Below are 22,238 nucleotides of genomic sequence, written 5' to 3' on the forward strand. Positions count from 1 at the left end.
TTTCCCATAAGATGTTATAAAAACCTGAATGATCTTTTTGGCCAACCCAGTACCACAAGGAGAGCAGGGCCCAGGTGTCCCGGCCAAGCTCAGCTCCTGCTGACCACCCCCACTTAATTCAGCTACATGAGCAAGCTCCGGTAAGACCAGCCGAAGGAGCAGTCAGCCAAGCCACAGTTGTGAGAAATAAGAAATCATTCTTCTTTAAGCTACTGAGTTTTGGGGAGCTCTGTTAATACAGCACTAGATAACTCGGTTGCGGAACTTTTGAAAACCAGGGATGCCCGAGCCCCACTCCCAGAGATTCTGAATTGGTCTTAGGCAAGGGCCAGCCATCTATTTTCCCCCCAAAATTGTCCAGGTGATTTAATACATAGACAGAAGTATTAATCATAGGCAAACAGATATTTCAGACATGATAAAAGGCAGAAGGAGAAAAACTGAAGTTCTTGAACTGCACAGTATAGTATATTTGTATGGACAATGAGAAAAGAAGAACCCAGCAAGGAAAATACCAAAAAAAACCCAATTATTTTCTCATTTTCTTTGTCTAACACCTCTATCCTCAAGATGTGAACTTCCTGCCCCAGACATTACACTTGATGAAGCAAAATAAAACAGCCAAGACACTCTTAAAGCCCACTAGCCACATCTGGGCCTTTGAATAAACGGCATTCCAAGCTATAAAGCCCCAAACTTATATTCCCATACCTGGAATATGGGACACCAGGGGCTTCCCTGGTGGCTCAGATGGGAAAGAATCTGCCTGCAATGTGGGAGACCCAGGTTTAATCCCTGAGTCAGGAAGGTCCCCTGGAGAAGGGAATGGCTACTCACTCAAGTAATCTTGCCTGGAGAATTCCACGGACAGAAGAGCCTAGTAGGCTACAGTCCATAGGATTGCAAAGAATTGGACATGACTGAGCGACTAACACACACACATCTGGAAACATTTAGCCTGAACTAACAGAACAGTTAGTTCTGCTCTAAGAGGACAGAACTGACTACTGTTTCAACCAAAGAAGTGCACTGGCTCAAATGTCTCAAACAGAAAGCAATCAACCAAGTTTAAAGTGGTGGAGCGGGGGGAGGCAGTTTAGACAGCAGGCAATTAGGGGAAAGCAGAAATTCTCTTATAAGCTCTGAAAAATAATTGTCTGTAGGCCAAGACCTCAAATCTTAGATTCTTTTAATTTTCCATGTTCCATATATAGTCCTCAATTCTACTGAAACAAATACCTGGAGCTTCTCAGATGCCAAGACTGGCACCTGCAACTTGTCACATTCATACGTGCAGAAATCGCCAGGGGCACTGTTGCCTCAGGGTAAAACCCAAAGATCCTCTCCACTTGACCTCTGCTTACCTCTGCAGCCTCATCCGGAGAAGGCAATGGCACCCCACTCCAGTACTCTTGCCTGGAAAATCCCATGGACGGAGGAGACTGGTGGGCTGCAGTCTATGGGGTCGAGAAGAGTCGGACACGACTGAGCGACTTCACTTTCACTTTTCACTTTCATGCATTGGAGAAGGAAATGGCAACCCACTCCAGTGTTCTTGCCTGGAGAATCCCAGGGACAGGGGAGCCTGGTGGGCTGCCGTCTATGGGGTCACACAGAATCGGACACCACTGAAGCGACTTAGCAGCAGCAGCAGCAGCAGCCTCATCTCTTATAACTCCCCCAGACTCACTGAACTTCCTCACTCTCGCTTCAGGACCTGTTCACCCAGCTGTTGCCCATCTTCCAGATGAATTTTTTTCTGTCCGGCCCCCTCGGCCCTGCTCAACAAATCTAAAAGAGTATAACTCTGGAACCATGGGTGCCGTGTAGCAGGTAGAAAGCACTGTCACAGCAGGACCCACTGAACTGCATGGACTAAATACTACATTACACCCGTCCTCCTGTTACTGCACACCTTTTGAAAAGTCAGATTCTAATAACTACACTGTAAGCTATTCTAATAACATATAGATTCTCTCCAATTTTTGAGCATTATAAATAACGTTTTGATAAACAGCCTACTAGCTGATTGACCTTAAATTGGGCTTCCCTGGTGGTTCAGCTGGTAAAGAATCCACCTGCAGTGAGGGAGACCTGGGTTCAATCCCTGGGTTGGGAAAATCCCCTGGAGAAGGGAACGGCAATCCACTCCGGTATTCCGGCCTAGAGAATTCCATGGACTATTCAGTCCATGAGGTTGCAAAGAGTCAGATACGACTGGGTGACTTTCACTTGGACATGTTAATTAACGTCTTTAGGTTTACCATTTGTGGGAGGAGGAAGCTCAGGGGCTGCTGTGACAAAGCATATGCAGCAGTGTCAGCCCACATCATCCTCTCCAGAAAGTTTAACTGTTAATATTTTTAAATAATTTTTTATTATTTTTAATTTTATTTTTGGTTGTGCTGGATCTTCATTGTTGCACATGGGCTTTCTGTAGTCGCAGCGTGGGGGCTAGTCTTCACTGGGGTGCTCAGCCTCTCGTTGTGGTGGCTTCTCTCGTTGCGCAGCACAGGCTCTAGACTCACGGGCTTCAGTAGATGCAGCACACACAGGCTCAGTAGTTGTGACACATGGGCTTAGTTGCTCCACGGGGATCTTCCCGGACCAGGGATCGAAACTGTGCCCTGCATTGGCAGGTGGATTCTTATCCAATGTGCCACCAAGGAAGTCCTGTTAATATTATTGGGAGTTCAATCTATTTCTATTTAGGCTGACTATCTCAATTCATTTTATTCAACAAGTATTTATCTATCTTAGTGTGCATAAGGCACTCTGATAGTCCTAATGATACAGAGATAATACAGCAAGTACCAAAGCTACTCTCATGAAGCTTAGAAACTAGAAGGGGAGACAGATGTTCAACAAGTAATTACAGACGTGGTAAGTGTTACCAAAAGCCAGGGAAAGGGTACCTGGCTTGAGGGTGTTGAGTGGTCCATGGAGTGGTCCAGTGGTTCCTGAGGAAGGTGGCCATTTAGGAAGTTAGTTGGAAAGCCCCAGGAATACAACATAAATAGGCATGGCCACACTGCTTTCCAAAAGGATGGAACACACTTAGACCTCCGCCAGGAGTGTGAGAGTACATTTTACCATACCATTGAGGCATTAATAGATATTTAAGGTTTGTGACGTAGATTGCTAAATTACTTCTCAAGAGGGCTTACAATGCCTCCAGCAACACGGGAAGGTGTCACGTGATATTTAAACCACTCATCTCTCCTATTTTCTGCCGTAAGATAAGCTTTACATAGCTGTAAATAGCCAATAACTTATTTCTCAACCTATTTTCAGAAAAGTGTTCATTTAGAGAAGTCAATCACTAAAACTAAATCCCAATTAGGACTCACAAATCTTAAATTGTAAATATTTTTTGTAAATATTTTTAAATAAATTATTAACTCTCTGTAGGTTGCCAGGATTCTGGGTTGACCTGAAAACATGCTAGAGCAGCAGATATCTGGGAGACAGCTCCTGTCCTGGCTGTGTTCATTTATTCAAAAAAGGTCTCCGGAGTGTCTGCTCAGCCTCAGGCGCTGTTCAAGGCACTAGGGAAACACTGACGAAGGGGACAAGGGGCTCAAGCATTAAGCAGAGAAGTGCCACGGAGCCCTCCGTGTACAAGAATCTAGGCTGCCTTAGAGAAACTGTTCTTAGGAAGTGACTCTGAACCAGAGTCCTGGAGGGTGAGAAAGGTCTGACCAGAAAAGGGCAGGGATGGTAGAGGGATGGTGGCTTTCCAGACAGAGGGTTGGCTCTGAGCTAGGAGGGAACTTACGCCACCTAAGGAACTGCAAGATGGTGTGGTCTGCATGTCAAACACGTGGAACCGATTACCAGAGAGACAGGCAGAAGGCAGGTTCTCTGGGGCACTGAAGGACATGTTAAGAAATTTACGCTTCACCCTAAATGCAATGAGAAGCTACTGGAATGAATTTTAACAAGAAGTGATATGGATACCATTTGGGTCTTTGTTGCTATGTGGGCTTTTCTCTAGTTGCAGTGAGCGGGGGCTACTCTCCAGTTGCTCTGTGCAGGCTTCTCATTGCAGTGGCTTCTCTTGTTGCAAAACAAGAGCTTTAGGGTGCATGGGCATCAGTAGTTGCTGTTCCCAGGCTCTAGGGCACAGGCTCAGTAATTGTGGTGCACGAACTTAATTGCTTTGTGGTATGTGGGATCCTCCCAGATCAGGGTTTGAACCCAGGTCTCCTGCATTGACAGGCAGATTCTTCTCTACTGAGCCACCAGAAATCCCACCATCTGGGTGTTTTAAAGCTCACTATGGTGGCAGGATACAGAATGGCTCAGAGGAGGCAACATGACTAGAGGAGCCTGCTAACTGAGAGCTTGGAGCAGAGAAGAGGCAGGGGAGATGGGGAGATAGGCACTGTTTGGAAACAGACTTTATTATTAGGATAGTCAGGATGTGGTGATGGGCTGGAGCTGAGGGATGGAGGAGAGAGTGATGATCAAAGGTTTGTGTAATGGGGTGGATGGTGGTACCATGACTGAGAGAAAAAGCAGGTTTTGAAGGGAAGGACCTACAGCTTTGGCGCACTGGGCTGACAGGGACTCTGAGATACCAAAGTAGAGGTGTCAGGTTGGCTGGAGTTTGAGCTGAAGATAAAAGCTGGGGCGTTAGTGTGAGTGTAAGCAAAGCCATGGTGAGAAGTGATACCCAGAAGAATGAGTGAGAAAAGCGAGGCTCAAGGAGCCCAGCACCCAGATAAGTGGTAGATGAGGAGGAAGTGGAGAAGGGGAAAGGGAAGATGGTGCCCCAAGATAAGAGAGAAAACAGCAGAACATAACACGATGGAGATACGGTGATAAGAGTACACTTACTCCACGAAGATGCTGCTGCTGAAAAGTCAAGCTGGGGAGAAGGGGTTCGTGTGACCTCACTGGAAGCAGCAGTGAGACCAGGAGCCAGATGTCATGAATTTAGCATCCCCAAACCATCTGTCTCCTTTCTCTTATTGACTCCCCTGACCCTAGGGGCTGAACTCAGAGGAGCACCTGTGGTTCTGAATCCAGTTTGCAACTGGTTGCCTAGAGGTCTTGACCAGAGCTCCAATATTGTGAATGTTTGCATTGACGAAAGTCTGGATGTTTCTACCTCAAAGCTGAATGGGCTGTTTAGGGGCATTGGGAGGAATTAGATGAGAAGAATCAAGCAGCAATCTGGATGGACCGTCACAGGTTTACTCAACGTGTTTATTATACAAGAAGTCTTAATGGAATAGACTAAATTACCATACATACTATGAAGATGTAGTTCAGGGCTCTTCTAATTAAAATTCCTTCCTGTTTATGAGTATGTGAAGCCAAAGCCCCAGCCCTAGCCTCATTCCTCAGCACTCTGATTCGTGCTGGCCCAATCCTGAGGATCTCAGTGCCTCATCCCACGTCAGTCACCATCCTTTAGTTCTTCTATATCTAGAAGCCTGGGTTGGCTCACACTCAGATTTAGTTTCTCTTATATAAAAGTTTCTGCCTTTGCTGCTGCTATTTTATTTTGGTCTCTCTTCTTTTTATTTTCTCTGCATTTTGAAATATTCCTATTATGCTGCAAAGTGAAGCGTTTTTCTCTGACTTTAAAAAAGAACTGTGTTTTATCCGCTGGATTTAACCTGAGCCCTTGTCATAAGCTCAGGCTTTTCTACACCTTCTAAGGTCAAATGTTTGGCCTTAGCATTCTGAAGGATTTTTGACCTGGTTGCCAACCTTTCAGATCAGGAAATGTTGCTTTAAAGCCTTGGTTACCAAGATTCTCTTGAAAACGCTGGTGATGTATGCTGAGCCTGCAGTCTCTGGCATCAGTGGATTGGGGCCGAGAAGCAGCTGTCCATGTTAGATAAGCCCTGGATACCTGAGTTTATCACAGTCCCTACTACTCCCTGACACGAAGGACCTTTAACATCACTCTTTCATTATTAATTTTCTTAAAAGTGAGATATTTAAATGCCCAAGTTTCTATCAAAAGTGGGGAAATGTATAAGCGATAGAAATAACTGCATATTTTAATGCAAATAAAAGATTTGTTTATGAAAGCAAATCATTTCTCCCCTACCTGCCTGGCCCCTGCAGATACTGGGTTTGGAACCTCTGTCCTATGAACTCCTCAGCACTCACATGTTCTGGATTGGTCAGTATACAGACCACTACATCCGTGGTCTCTTCTATCCCCTGGTCTCTGTTCTTTGTGGGGGAGAATGGGGGGATATTTATCCTGTCTGTGCTTTAGAGAAAAGAAACAGGCTATTTTTTCAATGATCATATCCTGTTTTCCTTCCAAAAACATTCTTCTTTTCCCACAAATTTGTGGTAAATAACAAAAGAACAAGGATTAAAATTTAGAAAGTGAGAGCTGTCTTGGTAAAATGTTTTTCACAAGCCTCTGCAATTTTTGAACTTGACTCTTAGTCACAGATACATAGATCTTGTTGCAGGAATTTTTCATCAGTTAATATTCACCCAGAATGGAAAAAAGTGATGTCCCCCTCTTTATAATAATTCATCCTGGGTACATCCCAAGGATTCCCAGGTCAGCATATGATAATACTCTCAAGGGCTTGAGACCCAGCAAGGTTTATGGTGGTGTTCAGTCACCCAGTCATGTCTGACTCTGTATGACCCCAAGGACTTTAGCCTGCCAGGATCTTCTGTCCATGGGATTTCCCAGGCAAGAATACTGCAGTTACCATTTCCTTCTCCAGGGAATCTTCCTGACCCAGGGATCAAAACTGCGTCTTCTGCATTGGCAGATAGATTCTTTACCACCTGGGAAGCCCCACTTTATAGTAGCCTCGTATAACTGATAGAATTTCTTCAAAGTAGCCTAGCCTATATACTAATGAATGAACCATTATAAAATGTTTATCGCATACAGTATTATAGTCATATTCATAACACAGTATTGGAAACACTGTTACATTTTTTTAAAATTCACTTACCTGAGATGATAGACTGATATTCAGTTTCTCCCTTTATAAGAGAGGGAGAGAGATATATACTGTACATAACATGATCTTTTGAAAGCAAAGTTATAAAGCTGTGAGAACTAACACATAATTTTATATCAAGTGTCACCTACCTTATCATGCTTATGTAAGGATAGACTAATATTTACGTATATTTTATATATTCATGACACATGTAACTTTTCCATAATTGTTTTTGATTATTTCTAGGTTACACAGGTCATCTGTGAGTTACTTCAACTGTTGCAAACCTCCAAAATTTTTTCTAACATATGTATTGAAAAAATTCACATGTAAGTGACTACAAACTTACACATGGAACATGCAGTTCAAACCCATGTTGTTCAAGGGTCAACTGTGTTAAGTGTAAAAAAGAAATGATTGGATAGTATATATTTGTGTCTGTGTTTTAGAGGGAAACACATGTCCTTATATGAGCACAGGCATCCTTTGGAGAGACCGCCATTGTTCAGGGGATAAGAATGGAGACTGAGGGATAAGGCAGGTTTCTTTTCCACTGCACGTTCTTCTGCACCTTCCATCTTGTTTTCTTACATAAGCATACTTACTTATGTAAACATGATTTTTACTTTACCGTAAAAAATAGTTTTAAAAGATTTGCATAAGTCTCTTCACTATATTGTAAAACCAAGATAAATATTTTGAAGTTAGTTTCAGAGAGCTAGTTAATACATCAGCTTTGTGGTGGGGGGAGCTATTTTCATGATTTTAAAAGCTATTTAATTATCACCACCATCTCTGACCTAGAGGAAAATATTCCACACCCCTCACAGTGCTGTTGAGGAATTGTTCTTTAACACTTTTGGTAAAGGAAAGCTGCCTTGATCCCACATTTCCTTTAAATGCCCAGAGACACATGGTAGATACCCTGGCTAACACCTTAGTTTTGGGGACAGCTAGAGAAGGGGCCCCGGTGGCTCAGGCAGTAAAGAATCTGCCTTCAATGCAGGAGGCCTGGGTTCGATCCCTGGGTCTAGAAGATCTCCTGGAGAAGGGCACGGCAACTCACTCCCGTATTCTTGCCTGGAGAATTTCATGGACTGAGAAGCTTGGCAGATTACAGTCCATGGGGTCACAAAGAGGCAGACACAACTGAGAGACTAACACTTTCAGAGAAGGAATGGGTGTGACATGTGGGGGAGGAGGGAGAACTAAAAAAGCTGGAATCAGAGGTGGAAAGGTGAAGTTAATTTACATTAGGTCTGCCGTAGACAGCATGGATGGTCAGAATGCGCCAGGTAGGTCCTCTGGCCAGAGACCTGGGCTGAGATCTCTTCTGCCTTCCTCTCAAGACCCATCACAGGCAGGCTAAGGATGAGCACAGCAGATGCTCAGTTTGTTTTATTGGTTAATGAAGTTTTTGAAAAGTACTAGGAAAGAAGCAATAGCACCAATGTGATCAAAATGAGAATGAACCATGACACAGCCAAAAATTCATGCAGTAGCTCAGTTGGTAAGGATTCCACCTGCAATGCAGGAGACCCTGGTTCGATTCCTGGGTTGGGAAGGTCCACTGGGGAAGGGAGAGGCTACCCACTCCAGTATTCTTGGGCTTCCCTAGTGGTTCAGCTGGTAAAGAATCCACCTGCAATGCAGGAGACCTAGGTTGGACTCTTGGGTCGGGAATATCCCCTGGAGAAGGGAAAGGCTACCCAATCCAGTGTTCTGGCCTGGAAAATTCCATGGACTATACAGTCCATGGGGTCACAAAGAGTCCGACATGACTGAGCAACTTTCACTTTCAGTGTACTGATAGTTATAAAACAAATTATTTGTTAGGTTTTTATATAAAGTTGATAGCATAATTCATTTAAAAAATTCACCTTTCACTCTTCTAACAAAAAGGGAAATGGAATTCAGAGATTTTCTATCAGGCAATTTTACTCCAAAGCATTTTTACCACAGTGTGGTTAAAGTTAATAAGTAATAAAGAAGATTAATGATTAGCATGGAAATATGCCTGTTGAAAGCAAATTTGTGGTCTAAAACATCACTTCTGCCAAATAAAAAGGTGAGTTAAAACATTAAAAAAATTTAATGTGAAAGACACAAAGCTGGTCATTAAAAAAATTTTCATTCCATACAAAAAGTTCTACTTTCTAGAGTGGTTTGAATGTTTGATAACTATATATAACACAGTTGTCTACCTATAAACTTTTTTTTTTGGCTGGAAATAAAAAACAAGTGGCAAAAAAGCAATAGTATAATTATATTTCTTATCAATGTGCTTTATAAAATCATTTATTCAGCCTCCTTCTCCTGCTCTATGATATTTTCTAGAGTAAGGTGCGTGGCAGGGTATGTTTAAAAGCATTTAGAGTGCCGACAGATGGTGGCATGTGCTTAATCTCCTTGCAAATTGGGTATTTTTAAAAGGTAAGGAGTCTGTTTGTTGATGTCTGCTTCTTTGTTCTTGAAGTACAACCATGGCAGCTTTATCGCTTAGGAGTTCACTACACAGCAGGAACACGATCTTTCTAGACAAACACACGGTGAGCTAAGCCAAAAAAATCTTCTAATAAACAAACAGAAGAGTCTGTTACTATTTGCATTTAGTATGTTATCTTGTAAAAATAAAATCAAACAGGTCTCCACTTGTTGAATAAATAGGGAGAGAGGATGACAAGGGGGTTTGTTTGGTTTCTATCACTGTGGGCCAGGGAATGCTCCCCTTTGTCCTCCATGCTACTGACGACCAGTCTCTACAAAGTCCCAACACCTACATACATTAGCAATGAACCTCGAGGGTCAGATCTGCCCGTCTCCAGTATGAACATCTGCAAAAAATGAAAGCTGTATAATCAGAAGGCTCCAAACTGAGCCTATACGCCAAATACTGTCTGTAGATGTGTTTTCTTTGGCCAGACTGCTGTTAAAAAAATTTTTTTTTTAATTATTTGTCACTGCTTTAAAGTCAGATTTCACTCTCACTTAAAGATATGAGGACTCCTTGGAGAAATAGCCGATTCTAGAGCTGGGGGAGGTGAGCCTGGAACATTTCGTTGTGCCCCAAAGTAAAGACACATACAAGGATTGATGGGCATCTGTAAGACTGAGGAGCAGGCTCCAAGGATCCCCAAGTAGCCAAAAGTGTGACAATTGGGTATTTGAGACTCAAAAAGAATGACAGTGATGGTTTATAACATGTTGAATTTTTTAAAAATCCAGAATCCACAGTGATATTAAAAACTGTGTGTACTGGGGTGTAGGAGTGTGGGTGAAAAGAGCATTTTTTTAAAGAAAAATTATAACTAATGAATATAGCAAGAATTGTTGAGAACCACCATTTTACAATAACTCTCACTGTAATTGATTCAGGTAAGGAACTTTGGCCACCTCATGCGAAGAGTTGACTCACTGGAAAAGACTCTGATGTTGGGAAGGATTGGGGGCAAGAGGAGAAGGGGACAACAGAGAATGAGATGGCTGGATGGCATCACTGACTCGATGGACGTGAGTCTGAGTGAACTCTGGGAGTTGGTGATGGACAGGGAGGCCTGGCGTGCTGCGATTCATGGGGTCGCAAAGAGTCAGACATGACTGAGCGACTGATCTGATCTGATCTGATCTGAAGGAACTTTGGGTGACAGTTCTTGGGGAATAAGGCAGTCACACTGTTTCAAAGAATCAGCCCACAGATTACTTACTAATTATAAAGGGGAAAAGTGTTTCTTTACAATTGAGGAATATGACAGACCCATCTTAATCAAGAGATTAAAACTGAGAGCACCAGTTACAGGACAAAATGATATTATGCATTTCCTGATTAGAAACAGTGTGATGGAACAGCCTTAAACATGCTGAAATCATTTACCCTGAATCAAATCACATGGAAACAGTCAGACTTGTGTGGAGGCACATCTGGCAAAATGACTGACGTGGACTCTTCCCAAATGTCAATACCATGAAAGACTGAAAAAAGAATTTAAAAGTTAGAGAACTGTTGGATAGCCGCACGTAAAGCAATGAAGTTAGAACACACCCTCTCACCATACACAAAACTCAAAAGTTGCTTAAAGACTTACACATAAGATGTGACATCATAAAACTCTTAGAAGAGAACATAGGGAAAAGATTCTCTAAAATAAATCGTACCAGTGTTTTCTTAGGTCAGTGTTTCCCCCAGACCAAGGCAATAGAAATAAAAACAAAAATAAACAAATGGGACCTAATCAAACTTACATGGTTTTGCACAGCAAGAGAAACCATAAACAAAATGAAAAGACAACCAACAGAATGGGAGAAAATAATTGCAAATGATGTGACCAACAAAGGATTAATTTCCAAAATATACAAATAACTCATACAACTAAACAATGAGAAACAAACAACCCAATTGAAAAATGGGCAGAAGACCTATTTCTCCAAAGAAGAAATACAGATGGCCAACAAGCATGTGAAAAGATGCTTAGCATTGCTAATTATAAAGACATGCAAATCAAAACTACAATTAGGTACCACCTGATACCAGTCAGAATGGTCATCACTGAAAAGTCTACAAATAACAAATGCTGAAGAACATGTGGAGAAAAGGGAACTCTCCTACACTGTTACAGGAGATGCAAGTTGGTGCAGCCACTGTGGAAGACAGGATGGAGGTTCCACAGAAAACTAAAAATAGAATTACCGTATGATCCAGCAAGCCCACTTCTGGACATATACCTGGACAAAACTATTAATATCATTCAAAAAGATATTTCACCCCTATGTTCACAGCAACACTATCCACAATAGCCAAGATGTGTGTGTGTGTTAGTTGTTCAGTTGTGTCCTACTCTTTGCAACCCCATGGACTGTAGCCTTCCAGGCTCCTCTGTCCATGGGATTCTCCAGGCAAGAATACTGGGGTTGGTTGCCATTTCCTTCTCCAGGGGATCTTCCTGACCCAAGAATCAAACCCGGGTCTCCTGCATTGCAGTCCGATTCTTTACTCTCTGAGCCACCAGGGACGCCTAGCCAAGACATGGAAACAACCTAAATGTGTATCCATTGATGGACAAATGCATAAAGGAAATGTGGTACATATGTACAATGGAATACTACTTATAAAAAAAAATAAAATAATGCCATTTGCCGCAAAACGGATGCAACTAGAGATGATCACATTGTAGAAAGACAAAGACAAATTCCACTCATATGTGGAATCTAAAATATGACACAAATGAACATATCTATGAAACGGAAACAGAATCACTGACATAGAGAGCAGACTTGTGGTTACCAAGGGGCAGGGTATTGGGGGAGGAGTGGGGCAGGATTGGGGTTAGCAGATGTAAGTTTTTGTGTACAGAATGGATAAACAACAAGGTCCTAATGTATAGCACAGAGAACTATATTCAACATCCTATGATAAACCATAATGGAAAAGAATATAAAAAAGAATGTGTGTGTGTGTGTGTATATATATATGTAAAGCTGAATATGTAAAACATATATATGTAAAACTGAATCACTTTGCTGTAGAGCAGTAATTAACACAACATTGTAAATCAACTATACTTCCAATTAAGAAAAGAATACTGGACTTCCCTGGTAGTCCAGTGGCTAAAACTCTGGGCTCCCAATGCAGGGGGCCCAGGTTCGATCCCTGGTCAGGGAACTAGATCCCACATGCCTCAACTAAGACTCAGTGCAACCAAATAAATAAATATATTTTTTTAAAAAAGGAAAAGAATACTGTTTTAGATTAAAGGAGGTTACAAAAACATGACAATTAAATGCAATGTGTGCTCAGTTATTAATCATGTACTAAAATATACATATAATATACATGTATATACGCTTATTCTCATAAACACATTATATATATTATTGAGACAATACAAAAAATTTGAACACAGACTATATATATTAAATAATAGTACTGAATCAATGATAACATTTCTAGAATGTGGAAATCATATTGTGGTACATAGAAAAATTTCTTTGTTCTAGGAGATTCATGCTGTATAGTTAAGAAAAATGTGTGTGCATCAGCCAAAAAAGTGCGTGCGTGTGTGTGATAGAGGTAGAAATGAAGTGGAATTCTGTTAGAATTAGCTACATTAATGAATCTTGTTAAAGATACACAAGTATTCATTGTGTTAGTCTTTCCACTTATGTGTGTATAATTTTTTTCAAAATAAAGAGTTATGGGGGAGAACCCAGGAGATTTTAAAGAAAATTTTGATCTCTGGCTTTAAGAAAAAGTCTCAGAAAGACTAGCATGCAGCCACCTGCTTCTCACAAGACAGTCTCCAGTTTGCCCTAGTCTCCACTGCTCCGTCTTGTCTTGCGTTCAGCCTGTTTCACTGGTTTACGTTACCAGTGTGAATCCCCACAGACATCGGAGTTAGTAAACCATAAGAATGCCGAACATGGTTAAAAACAACTTATGGAGATATGTTACTAATCTATTTAAAATAAGCCAATTAAGCAAGATTAAGATAATGGACCTAGAAATGGCACCGATTAGCTACAGCAGGATTAAATTCTTAAAGATGTCACAGGATTTCCCAAGGAGACTTTTACTGAGTTGGGAAATATTACTCAAATAATAATTCAACAAGTACTACGGGACCAGACACCTTTAGAGATTACGAACACTCTGATTAGACTCTAATGCTAGCGAGCATTCACACGGTTCTCTGCCAGCATTCAGTGGAATGGGGCCTTGGCACAAGAGCACATGGCATTAAGCACTGAATAAATACTGAAAAACAGGGAACCATGACTGTCCTGTTCCCCACAGCAATTTACAGTCATCAGGACGGTAATCTGCCCAGCAGTGTTTCTGGTCTGATGTTTTAAGACAGGAGAGACCATGTGAAGTACTAGCCCCTTCAGCTTCTCCTCTTGGTCGCCCACCTTCTGCCAGCCTGTACCTTTCTCTCTCCTTTCTCTACTGTTCCTCCTTTCTCCTACTCTGTCCTTTGCTGCTGCTCTTTTTGAACCTCTGCTTTCCTGCCCTTGCATCCTTAAGGTGCTTGACCGCTGTACGGTGTTTGTCCCCAAAGCACCCTGCTCCCCTCAGCAGTGAGTCAGCAGAGCAATGCCAAACAGAGACATAAATCATGGCGATAAGGTGGGCCGGGTTCCAGGAGGCACTGGAGCTTGCCCAAGGTTACCCAACAGCTTCGATCCGGATCAGAAACTGAAGCTCCTAACTGCGGCTCCTATTCCCAAGCAGCCTCACAGCCCACAGCCTCACTGGAAGTTATTGAAAGTGAGGAGACTAGGGAAAAATGGAATGCTCTGAACATGTGGTAGGTTGTTACTCTTCATGTCTGCTGCTGCTGCTGCTGCTAAGTCGCTTCAGTCGTGTCCGACTCTGTGCGACCCCATAGACGGCAGCCCACCAGGCTCCCCTGTCCCTGGGATTCTCTAGGCAAGAACACTGGAGTGGGTAATTACAGTCAAATGAGAGCATGTTTCTGGCACATAGTACATAGTCAGCATTCTTACCTTCCTATACCTCATGGACCTTTTTTTTTTTTCTTATTTGTTACTCAAAGAAGTCTTTTTACACAGCTTTTCTTAATCATCCCTCAATGAAATTTTAACTCCACAAATATACAGTACATCTGTATATGTACTGTATGTATACATGCTTTATACAATAAAAAGTTAGGACCCCCATTCCTAAGAACCAACTTTCACCCTCTTCGGTGACACTGCTCATTAAGAATGAATGAACTGCACTTCCACTCACCACATCACTTTGCTTGACCTCCCAAATTGTTTGTAATTATTTTATATTGTTAGGTTAATCGTGTTTGTATTATGGCTTGCAATTGTAATTAACTTTTATTTTTTGTCTGGTTATTGATTGTGAAAACTGATAAACATCTTCTACTATTGTGATTATGTAACTGTTACTTCATACCATTGTATCATGATTTGTCAACAGAAAAAAATTGAATCCTTTATCACCAAAACTATCATTTAATAGGAAAACCTCTAATAACTTTTTAAAATCTAGATGCATATCAGAATTATCTTGGAATTTTTTGAAAAACACAAATGCCCAGGTATTTCTCCAAAGCTCCAGATATGTTTTTAATGAGTAGCTGTGTTTAAAAACAACTGGACTAAATGATGATCTTTTACTTTTATCTAGTTTGTTTCACTTTTTCTAGTTCATATTTAGTGCTCCCATTTCATTTAGTTTATGTTTTCCAATTTCTCTATCTCTTCTTTTTTTTTGATGTTCTTCCTCAAGTCTTTATCAAGCATACTAGAAAAGCTTTTGTATACATAAATAAAAATAGTAGGTATACTATATATATTTTAGAAAACTTACAGATTTTTGCCTAATTTAAAAATTTATGACATTTTGATTCTACTTGTTTTTCTTAGTATGAATAGAATGATAGATTTCTAATTAAAAAAAAATAGGTATGCAAACAAGCAACAAAGGTTTACTGTATAGCACAGGGAACTATAGTCAATATTTTATAATATTACACTATAATGTAATATTATAATATAATGTAATATTAAATTATACCAAAAGATAATCTCAAAAATAATATATGTGTATATGTATAACTGAATCACTTTGATGTGCACCTGAACCATTGTAAGTCAACTATGCTTCATTAAAATATATATATTAAGGGAAAGAAAATGAATGAACCTGGGATTTCCTGGTGGCTCAGTGGTAGAGAATCCTCCCAATGCAGGAGACACAGGTTTAATCCCTGATCCAGGAAGATCCCACATGCCACAGGGCAGCTAAGCCCATGCACCACAACTACTGAGCCTATGCTCCAGAGCCGGGGAGCTGAAGCCACTGAGCCCACGTGCCCTGGAGCCCGCGCTCCACAACAAGAGAAGCCATGGCAATGAGAAGCTCGTAGCCCACAGAGCAACGAAGATACAGTGCAGCAATCAATAAATTAATTAATTAAAATACACAATAAAAAAATCAATGAGCTTTACTGTAGTGTTTATAGTAAAGTTTTAAATGGACATTTACCCCCATGTTTATCCTCACCTTTGTGGGTTGCAAACCATAACTGTGTACCTACTAAAACAATCTATAGGGTTAAAAACAAAAATTGGAAAGAACTGATATTCCAGTAAGAACCCCAGGTTTCCATGAAAGCCATGAGTCTCCGAAGTAAGGCTCACTGGAGGCAAGAGCAGGATAAATTCTGAGGACCAGTCACTGGGAGACTTCAGAAAGAGTGCAGTGTTTGGTGTTCCGAGGCGTGGGAGCAGCAGGGCGTGGATGTGGGGGCCGACAGAACTGTGTGTGCATCCAGCTCACTAACCAGGAGGCCACAGCAAGTCATTGACCATCCTACATCCTTCAGTAAAATGGGATAGCAATGCCTGCCTCCTAGGGTTGTTGTAAGTGTAATTTGTGCATCTTAGGTAACAATCCTCGGGCTTTCACCCAAGACCACTGGGTCACCAGATGGGAATACGATTCCTTCTCCACGTCGTCACTCTAGCTTTTCTACCTTTTGGAAGGAGGGTGTGTGGTGTGCTGTCACTCAGTCTCATCTGACTCTTTGCAATCCCATGGACTATAGCCCACCGGGCTCCTCTGTCCATGGGGATTCTCCAGGCAAGAGTGTATTGCCATGCCTTCCTCCAGGGAATCTTCTCGACCCAGGGATAGAACCCAGGTCTCCCGCATTGCAGGTGGACTCTTTACCATGTGAACCGCCGGGGAAGGACGGTAGTCACAAATTTTGACTGATGTTTGTCTGATCTACTTAAAGGCCACTGTACCATCTGCCAGCACCTCATAGCTGCTGGCTGGCATTCTTTGATTCCACTTCCAATAGTTCTATCATTTGCATTCCACAGAGAGAAGCTTCTGCAACACAGAGACTCGGGACCTTAGTAATCCAATGATTCTGGGCCAGTCGGCTCATGTTTGCTTAGAACCACACAGCTTTTTTCTTGCTGGACACACAGATGTTCCCCAAGGGGCTGGGTTGGATTCAAGTACAGCCACCTGCTTTATGTAGAAGCAGTGATCACTTCCCACCACAGGTCTATGATGCCAGACTTTTTTTAAAAAAACTAATCTGTAGTCTTGGATATTTCAAAATTTTATTTTTTCATTTATGGCTGCACAGGGTTTTTGTTGCTGCACATGGGTTTTCTCTACTTGTGGCAAATGGGGGCTACTCTCCAACTGTGGTGCACAGGCTTCTCCTTGCAGTAGCATCTCTTGTTGAGGCACAGGCTCTAGGCTCATGGGCTTCAGTAGCTGGAGTGTGTGGGCTCAAGAGTTGTGGTGCACAGGCTTAGTTGCTCCACAGCACGTGGGATCTTCCCAGACCAGGGATTGAACCCCTGTACCCTGCACTGGCAGGCGGATTCTTAACCACTGGATCACCAGGGAAATCCCAGCCTTCTTGATTTTAGATGATTTCCTTTCGGGAATGTTGTCTCTCTCTGTAACCTGGCCTCTCTCATGACCATCACACCTCCTATCCAAAATATCTTTATATGTTTGAACCCTAGTTATGCAAAAGGGGTTGAATTCTTTCCTGAATGGTTCATGGGTCATAGCACAAATCAGCTGCTGTATATCCTGGTAGAAGAAGTTCTAGGCCAAACAGCTTTAAGATAGCTGTGGGTCCTGTTACCTAAAGATTAAGGAGAGTGTAGGGAAAGAACCTAGCAACATTCCAAATAAAAGAAGAGGTGGCCTAATCTCCTAACTGGTCCCTGAATTGGTCTTTTATTATGCTATAATAGCTGTTTTTGGTCATGGTCCAGGTTGGCAACTCAAGGTGAGTTATCTTGACTAGAGCCAAGGTCATGGCTCCAGGAATTCTCTCCCTCCATTAGCATACTCATTTATTTCATATTACAAACAACAACTTCAAACACTCTCCCTTGATGCCACATCCTTCTAAGCACATACTGCCCCATTTCTCGGTTTCCTTTTATAATAAAACTTCTCAGAAGAGTTGTCTCTATCACTGTCTTCACTTTGCTCTTTTGCTCTTCTCTTGAACCCTCCCTGATGAAGCTTTCATTCCTACCTTTCTACTCAAACAGCTCTCATTAAGATCTCAAATGACCCTCATATTTTCAACACACACACACACACACACACACACACACACACACACACACACACACAGAAGTCGTTCAGTCGTGTCCAACTCTTTTCGACCCCATGGATTGTAGCCCACCAGGCTCCTTGGTCCATGGGATTTTCCAGGCATGAATACTGGAGTGGGTTGCCGTTTCCTTCTCCCAATGGCAAATTCTAAGTCTGTACAAAAGGTGACCTTTGACAAATGCTCCTCATTCTTGAAACATTTGCTTCCTTCAGCCTTTTTTTTGTTTTGTTTTGCCACACCATGTAGCTAGTGGGCTTCCCTTGTGGCTCAGCTGGTAAAGAATCTGCCTGCAAGGTGGGAGACCTGGGTTCGATCCCTGGGTTGGGAAGATCACCTGGAGAAGGGAAAGGCTACCCACTCCAGTATTCTGGCCTGGAGAATTCCATGGACTAACTATACTGTCCATGGGGTCACAAAGAGTCGAACACGACTGAGCGACTTTCACTTTCACATGTAGCTTGTGGGATCTTAGTTCCTAGATCAGTGATTGAAATCAGACCCTCTGCAGTGGAAGCATGGAGTCTGAACCACTGAACCCCAGGAAAATCCCTTCCCTCAGCTCATAAGGACATTGACCTCAAATTTTCCTGCCTCAAAGAGCACCCCTTCTTACCTCTTTCACTGGTTCCTCAGCTTATTGACCTCCAGATGCTGGAGCTCCAGGGCTCAATCTTTGACATTTGTCTCTCTGCTCCCCTTGGTGGAAAGGTCCCCAGACTATTCCCTGAATGCCAGACTTGAGCATTCAATTGCCCACTTTACAGTGGGTCTGCATCTCAAATATTACATTTCCAAAACAGAATTCTTGATTTTCTTTCCCCTAAATTTGCACCTGGGTCTCCCTATCAGTGAATGATCTCTTTGTTCTTCCAGGTCCTCAAGTGAAGAACTCGAGTCATTCTTGATTCCTCATCCAACCATCAGATTCCTATGTGCTCTCCTCTCTGAATATATCTTGAATCTGACCACCTCCACTGCTGCCTCTCTGACCCAAACCCCATCACCTCACACCTGGGTCACATGAAGTCTGCTAACAGAGCTTCCTGCTCATGAAGCTGGAGTAAGCAGCCGCTAGAGGAACCCTTCTGGGATATAAGACGTGCCTGGGCACCCCTCTACTCAAAACCCTCTGATGACTCCCATCTCACTCAAAGTAAAATCCACAGCTCCTACCATGGCCCACAGGCCCTCATATCTGACCCACTCACCCCTGTAACATCGTCTTCCATGACTCTCGTCCTCGCTTACCCTGCTTCAGGCACACTCTTCTCTTTGCTCCTTCTACAACACACCAGAACACACCTAGCACACATCCCTTGATCTTCCCTCGGGGCCTCTGTCCTACCCTCCACCTGCCTAGAACGTTTTCCCCCTGAAGAGCTGCAAGAGTCACCCCTTCACATCTCCTCTGGAATGTCTTCAAATGTCATTCATCAGGAAAGCTTTCCCTAACCACTCTGTATAAAGAAGCAAGCCCTTCCCTCACCTTAACCCCTTACCCTGCTTCATTTTTCACCACGTGACATGCAGGTTTACTGTTAGTCTCTCGTTTGTGAGGACAGACACCTAGAACAGTGCCTGGGACATGACAGGTGTTCTGCAGAAATCCCTGTGTTCACGCCAAATGAACACGTGTCAACTGTCTTACACACAGGTGTCGCATCAAAACCACTGACTGAGGGACTTCCAAGGTTGGCCAGTGGCTAAGACTCCATGTTCCCAATGCAGGGGGCCCGAGTTCAATCCCTGGTGAGGGAACTAGATCCCACGTGCCACACCTAAGAGTTCACGTGCCGCAACTAAAAGGTCTCACGTGCTGCAGCTAAGACCCAGGGCAGCCAGATAAATAAATAAATACTAAAAAATAAACGAAAAAACGCTGACTGAAAATATTGACTTCTTTTTTTCCCACAGTGGAAAGTGAGTTTGAGAAAGGGTGGGATAGTCGCTTTGTGCTCAGGTACTGCAGGATAATTTTATTTCTGTCACTGCTGTTTTAGAGTATGAGCTGACTATTTCGTTCATGTATTTGTTTGGCTGGGTCAAGTCTTAGTTGCGGCACACTGACCTTCGTTGTGTCATATGGGATCTTTCCATGAGGCGCGTGGATTCTCTAGTTGTGGCACCCCAGCTTACAAGCTCCTCAGCATGTGAGATCTTAGTTCCCCGACCAGGCACCAAACGCTCAATCCCCTGCATTGCGTGGTGGATTCTTTATCACTGGACCACCAGGGAAGTCCCTGAGCTAATTTTAACTGGAGCCATTGTTTATTTTTCTAAAAGCCTAATTATGTAACCTGGAAAAAATAAGATTCAAAATGAAAATATTAAAGGGTTGACTGCAATAGGACTTCTTGGTGAAGAGTGGATTACATTTAGAGAGCAATTTATGAGTACAAATACTGAATTTATCTCATAAAAACGTGTTATACTTTTTTTTCCCCAAGTGGCGTGAAGTAATACTATTTGAAAAGTGTTTCAAATGTTCAGAAAAATATGTTTTCTAAAAATATTAGCAAAATTGGTTTCTTGATAATAATTTTCATCCTTAAAACCATTTACCAATGAATGGTTACATCTTCATATATGCTTCACATCAAGAACAGGAAACACTATAGATGTGCTGCCTTAATAATTAAGCAATTGACTGCTGGACAGTTCACTCCCATGATCTTATCTGCTTAATGGAAACAACTGTAATTTTTAAAAGAGTCCAATAGCAATTATTAGGAGTTGCTTTAAGTCATTAAATAAATGGTTTTAAAAACATATCTGAGGATAGATACATGCCAAATTCTACTATAATATAAAATCCAAGGGACCATTCCTTTCTTTTGTAGTATTAGAATTTTGTTGTATCAGATAGATCTTAAAAGTAAGACAGCATCTGATCCAGGGAGTTTTGTTCTCAGACATAGTACTAACTTTTGTGACATTTAGGCTGCACAAAACAAATGAAGTCTACATTTTCATCAATGGATAGTGAAATGGGAAAAACAGGGGCAATGATCTCTCTCTCATACACACATACACTGTTACACTTGTATCCTCTCACACACCAGAGAAACGTATATACAGAGAGATGTTGACTTAGTTGTCAACTACTCTCTCAGGAAGACTGCTTTCTCCTAAAGTTATATCGTTCCTAGTTTTTAAAAAATATTAAAATGTCCTTTTGTTTATGAAGTAATGGTGATAAACTAGTTTCTTCAAATATTGACCACCCAATCTGTAAAAATATTTTTTTTGAAGTTTATTGATTCATGAAATTTAAAAGTCTGCAAATGATAACTTTCTACTAAAAATATCTTAGCTGGTTTCCCTCTTTTCAGGTGAAAGCCAAACTCTTCAGCCTGGCATTTGAAGCCTTCTATATCTGGTCTTAATCTGCTTTTTTTACTTTCCTTATCACAATAAGGGCAGTCTGGGGTTCAGCCCTTGACCAATGTCACCCACTAAGGTCACTAAGATACCTTTAGCCTCAGTCATCCTAGTTCCTGATCTTAGCAAAGGTCATTAACAGCCTCAACTCTGTGAGGGGTATGCAAGGAAAACCCTAGGAATGCACACTCAGTGAGCCCTTGAGTTCACAGAACTGTGCTTCGTGCCCAGGTTAGTATTCCCCTTCCATGGTCAATGGGGCAATGCCTTGAATGCAGCTCAGACGGGGCCCTAAACACGAACCTAGACCTCACCAATTTCTTGTTCTCATGGACAACAACATGTCCCCAAGGCAGGATGGGCATCTGGGACCAGGTGCGTGGATGTGCAAACCATCACTTATCCCAGGGCCAGACCTGTATTCCAGGACATTCCTTGCACCCCTTCTTAATGGACATTGGCTTCCTTTCCTTCTCTTTTCTCCCAGGCCTGTTAGCACCCAGCAGGAATCTTGGCTAAGACTTTGGGGTTACCTGTGTTCCCTCCATACACTGCTTTCCACTATGCACCTTTTTTTTTCTCCCTAGCAGAGACTGGCTGCCCTGAACACCTTATCTCTCATTCCACATTTCAAAGTCTAGTTTAAACAAGCCTCCAAACACTTCATTTAGAGGGCTCAAACCAGGCATGGGAACACAAGGTGAATGACACAGGCCCTGCCCACTAGGAACTTAGTCTACTGGGAGTGAGAGCTGAGGCAGAATTCATCTCCCACCAG

The 22,238-nt window shown here is 42.2% G+C and overlaps 1 protein-coding gene across 3 annotated transcripts in view; it reads right to left on the minus strand.

The window, feature by feature from the left end:
* The window catches only part of CDKL1 (cyclin dependent kinase like 1), a 52,716-nt gene that overhangs the window by 26,876 nt on the left and 3,602 nt on the right, over positions 1 to 22,238 (minus strand). For 2 of the 3 annotated variants that reach the window (XM_070797388.1, XM_070797387.1), the window contains exon 3: positions 1,365 to 1,457. The exons of the other annotated variant lie outside the window; for it this stretch is intronic. In XM_070797388.1, coding sequence (XP_070653489.1) covers positions 1,365 to 1,457 — 93 coding nt within the window. The remainder of the gene's footprint in view (positions 1 to 1,364; positions 1,458 to 22,238) is intronic. 3 annotated transcript variants of the gene reach the window in all.

The sequence above is a fragment of the Bos indicus genome, chromosome 10 (genome assembly GCF_029378745.1).
Source record: "Bos indicus isolate NIAB-ARS_2022 breed Sahiwal x Tharparkar chromosome 10, NIAB-ARS_B.indTharparkar_mat_pri_1.0, whole genome shotgun sequence".
Lineage (NCBI taxonomy): Eukaryota > Metazoa > Chordata > Mammalia > Artiodactyla > Bovidae > Bos > Bos indicus.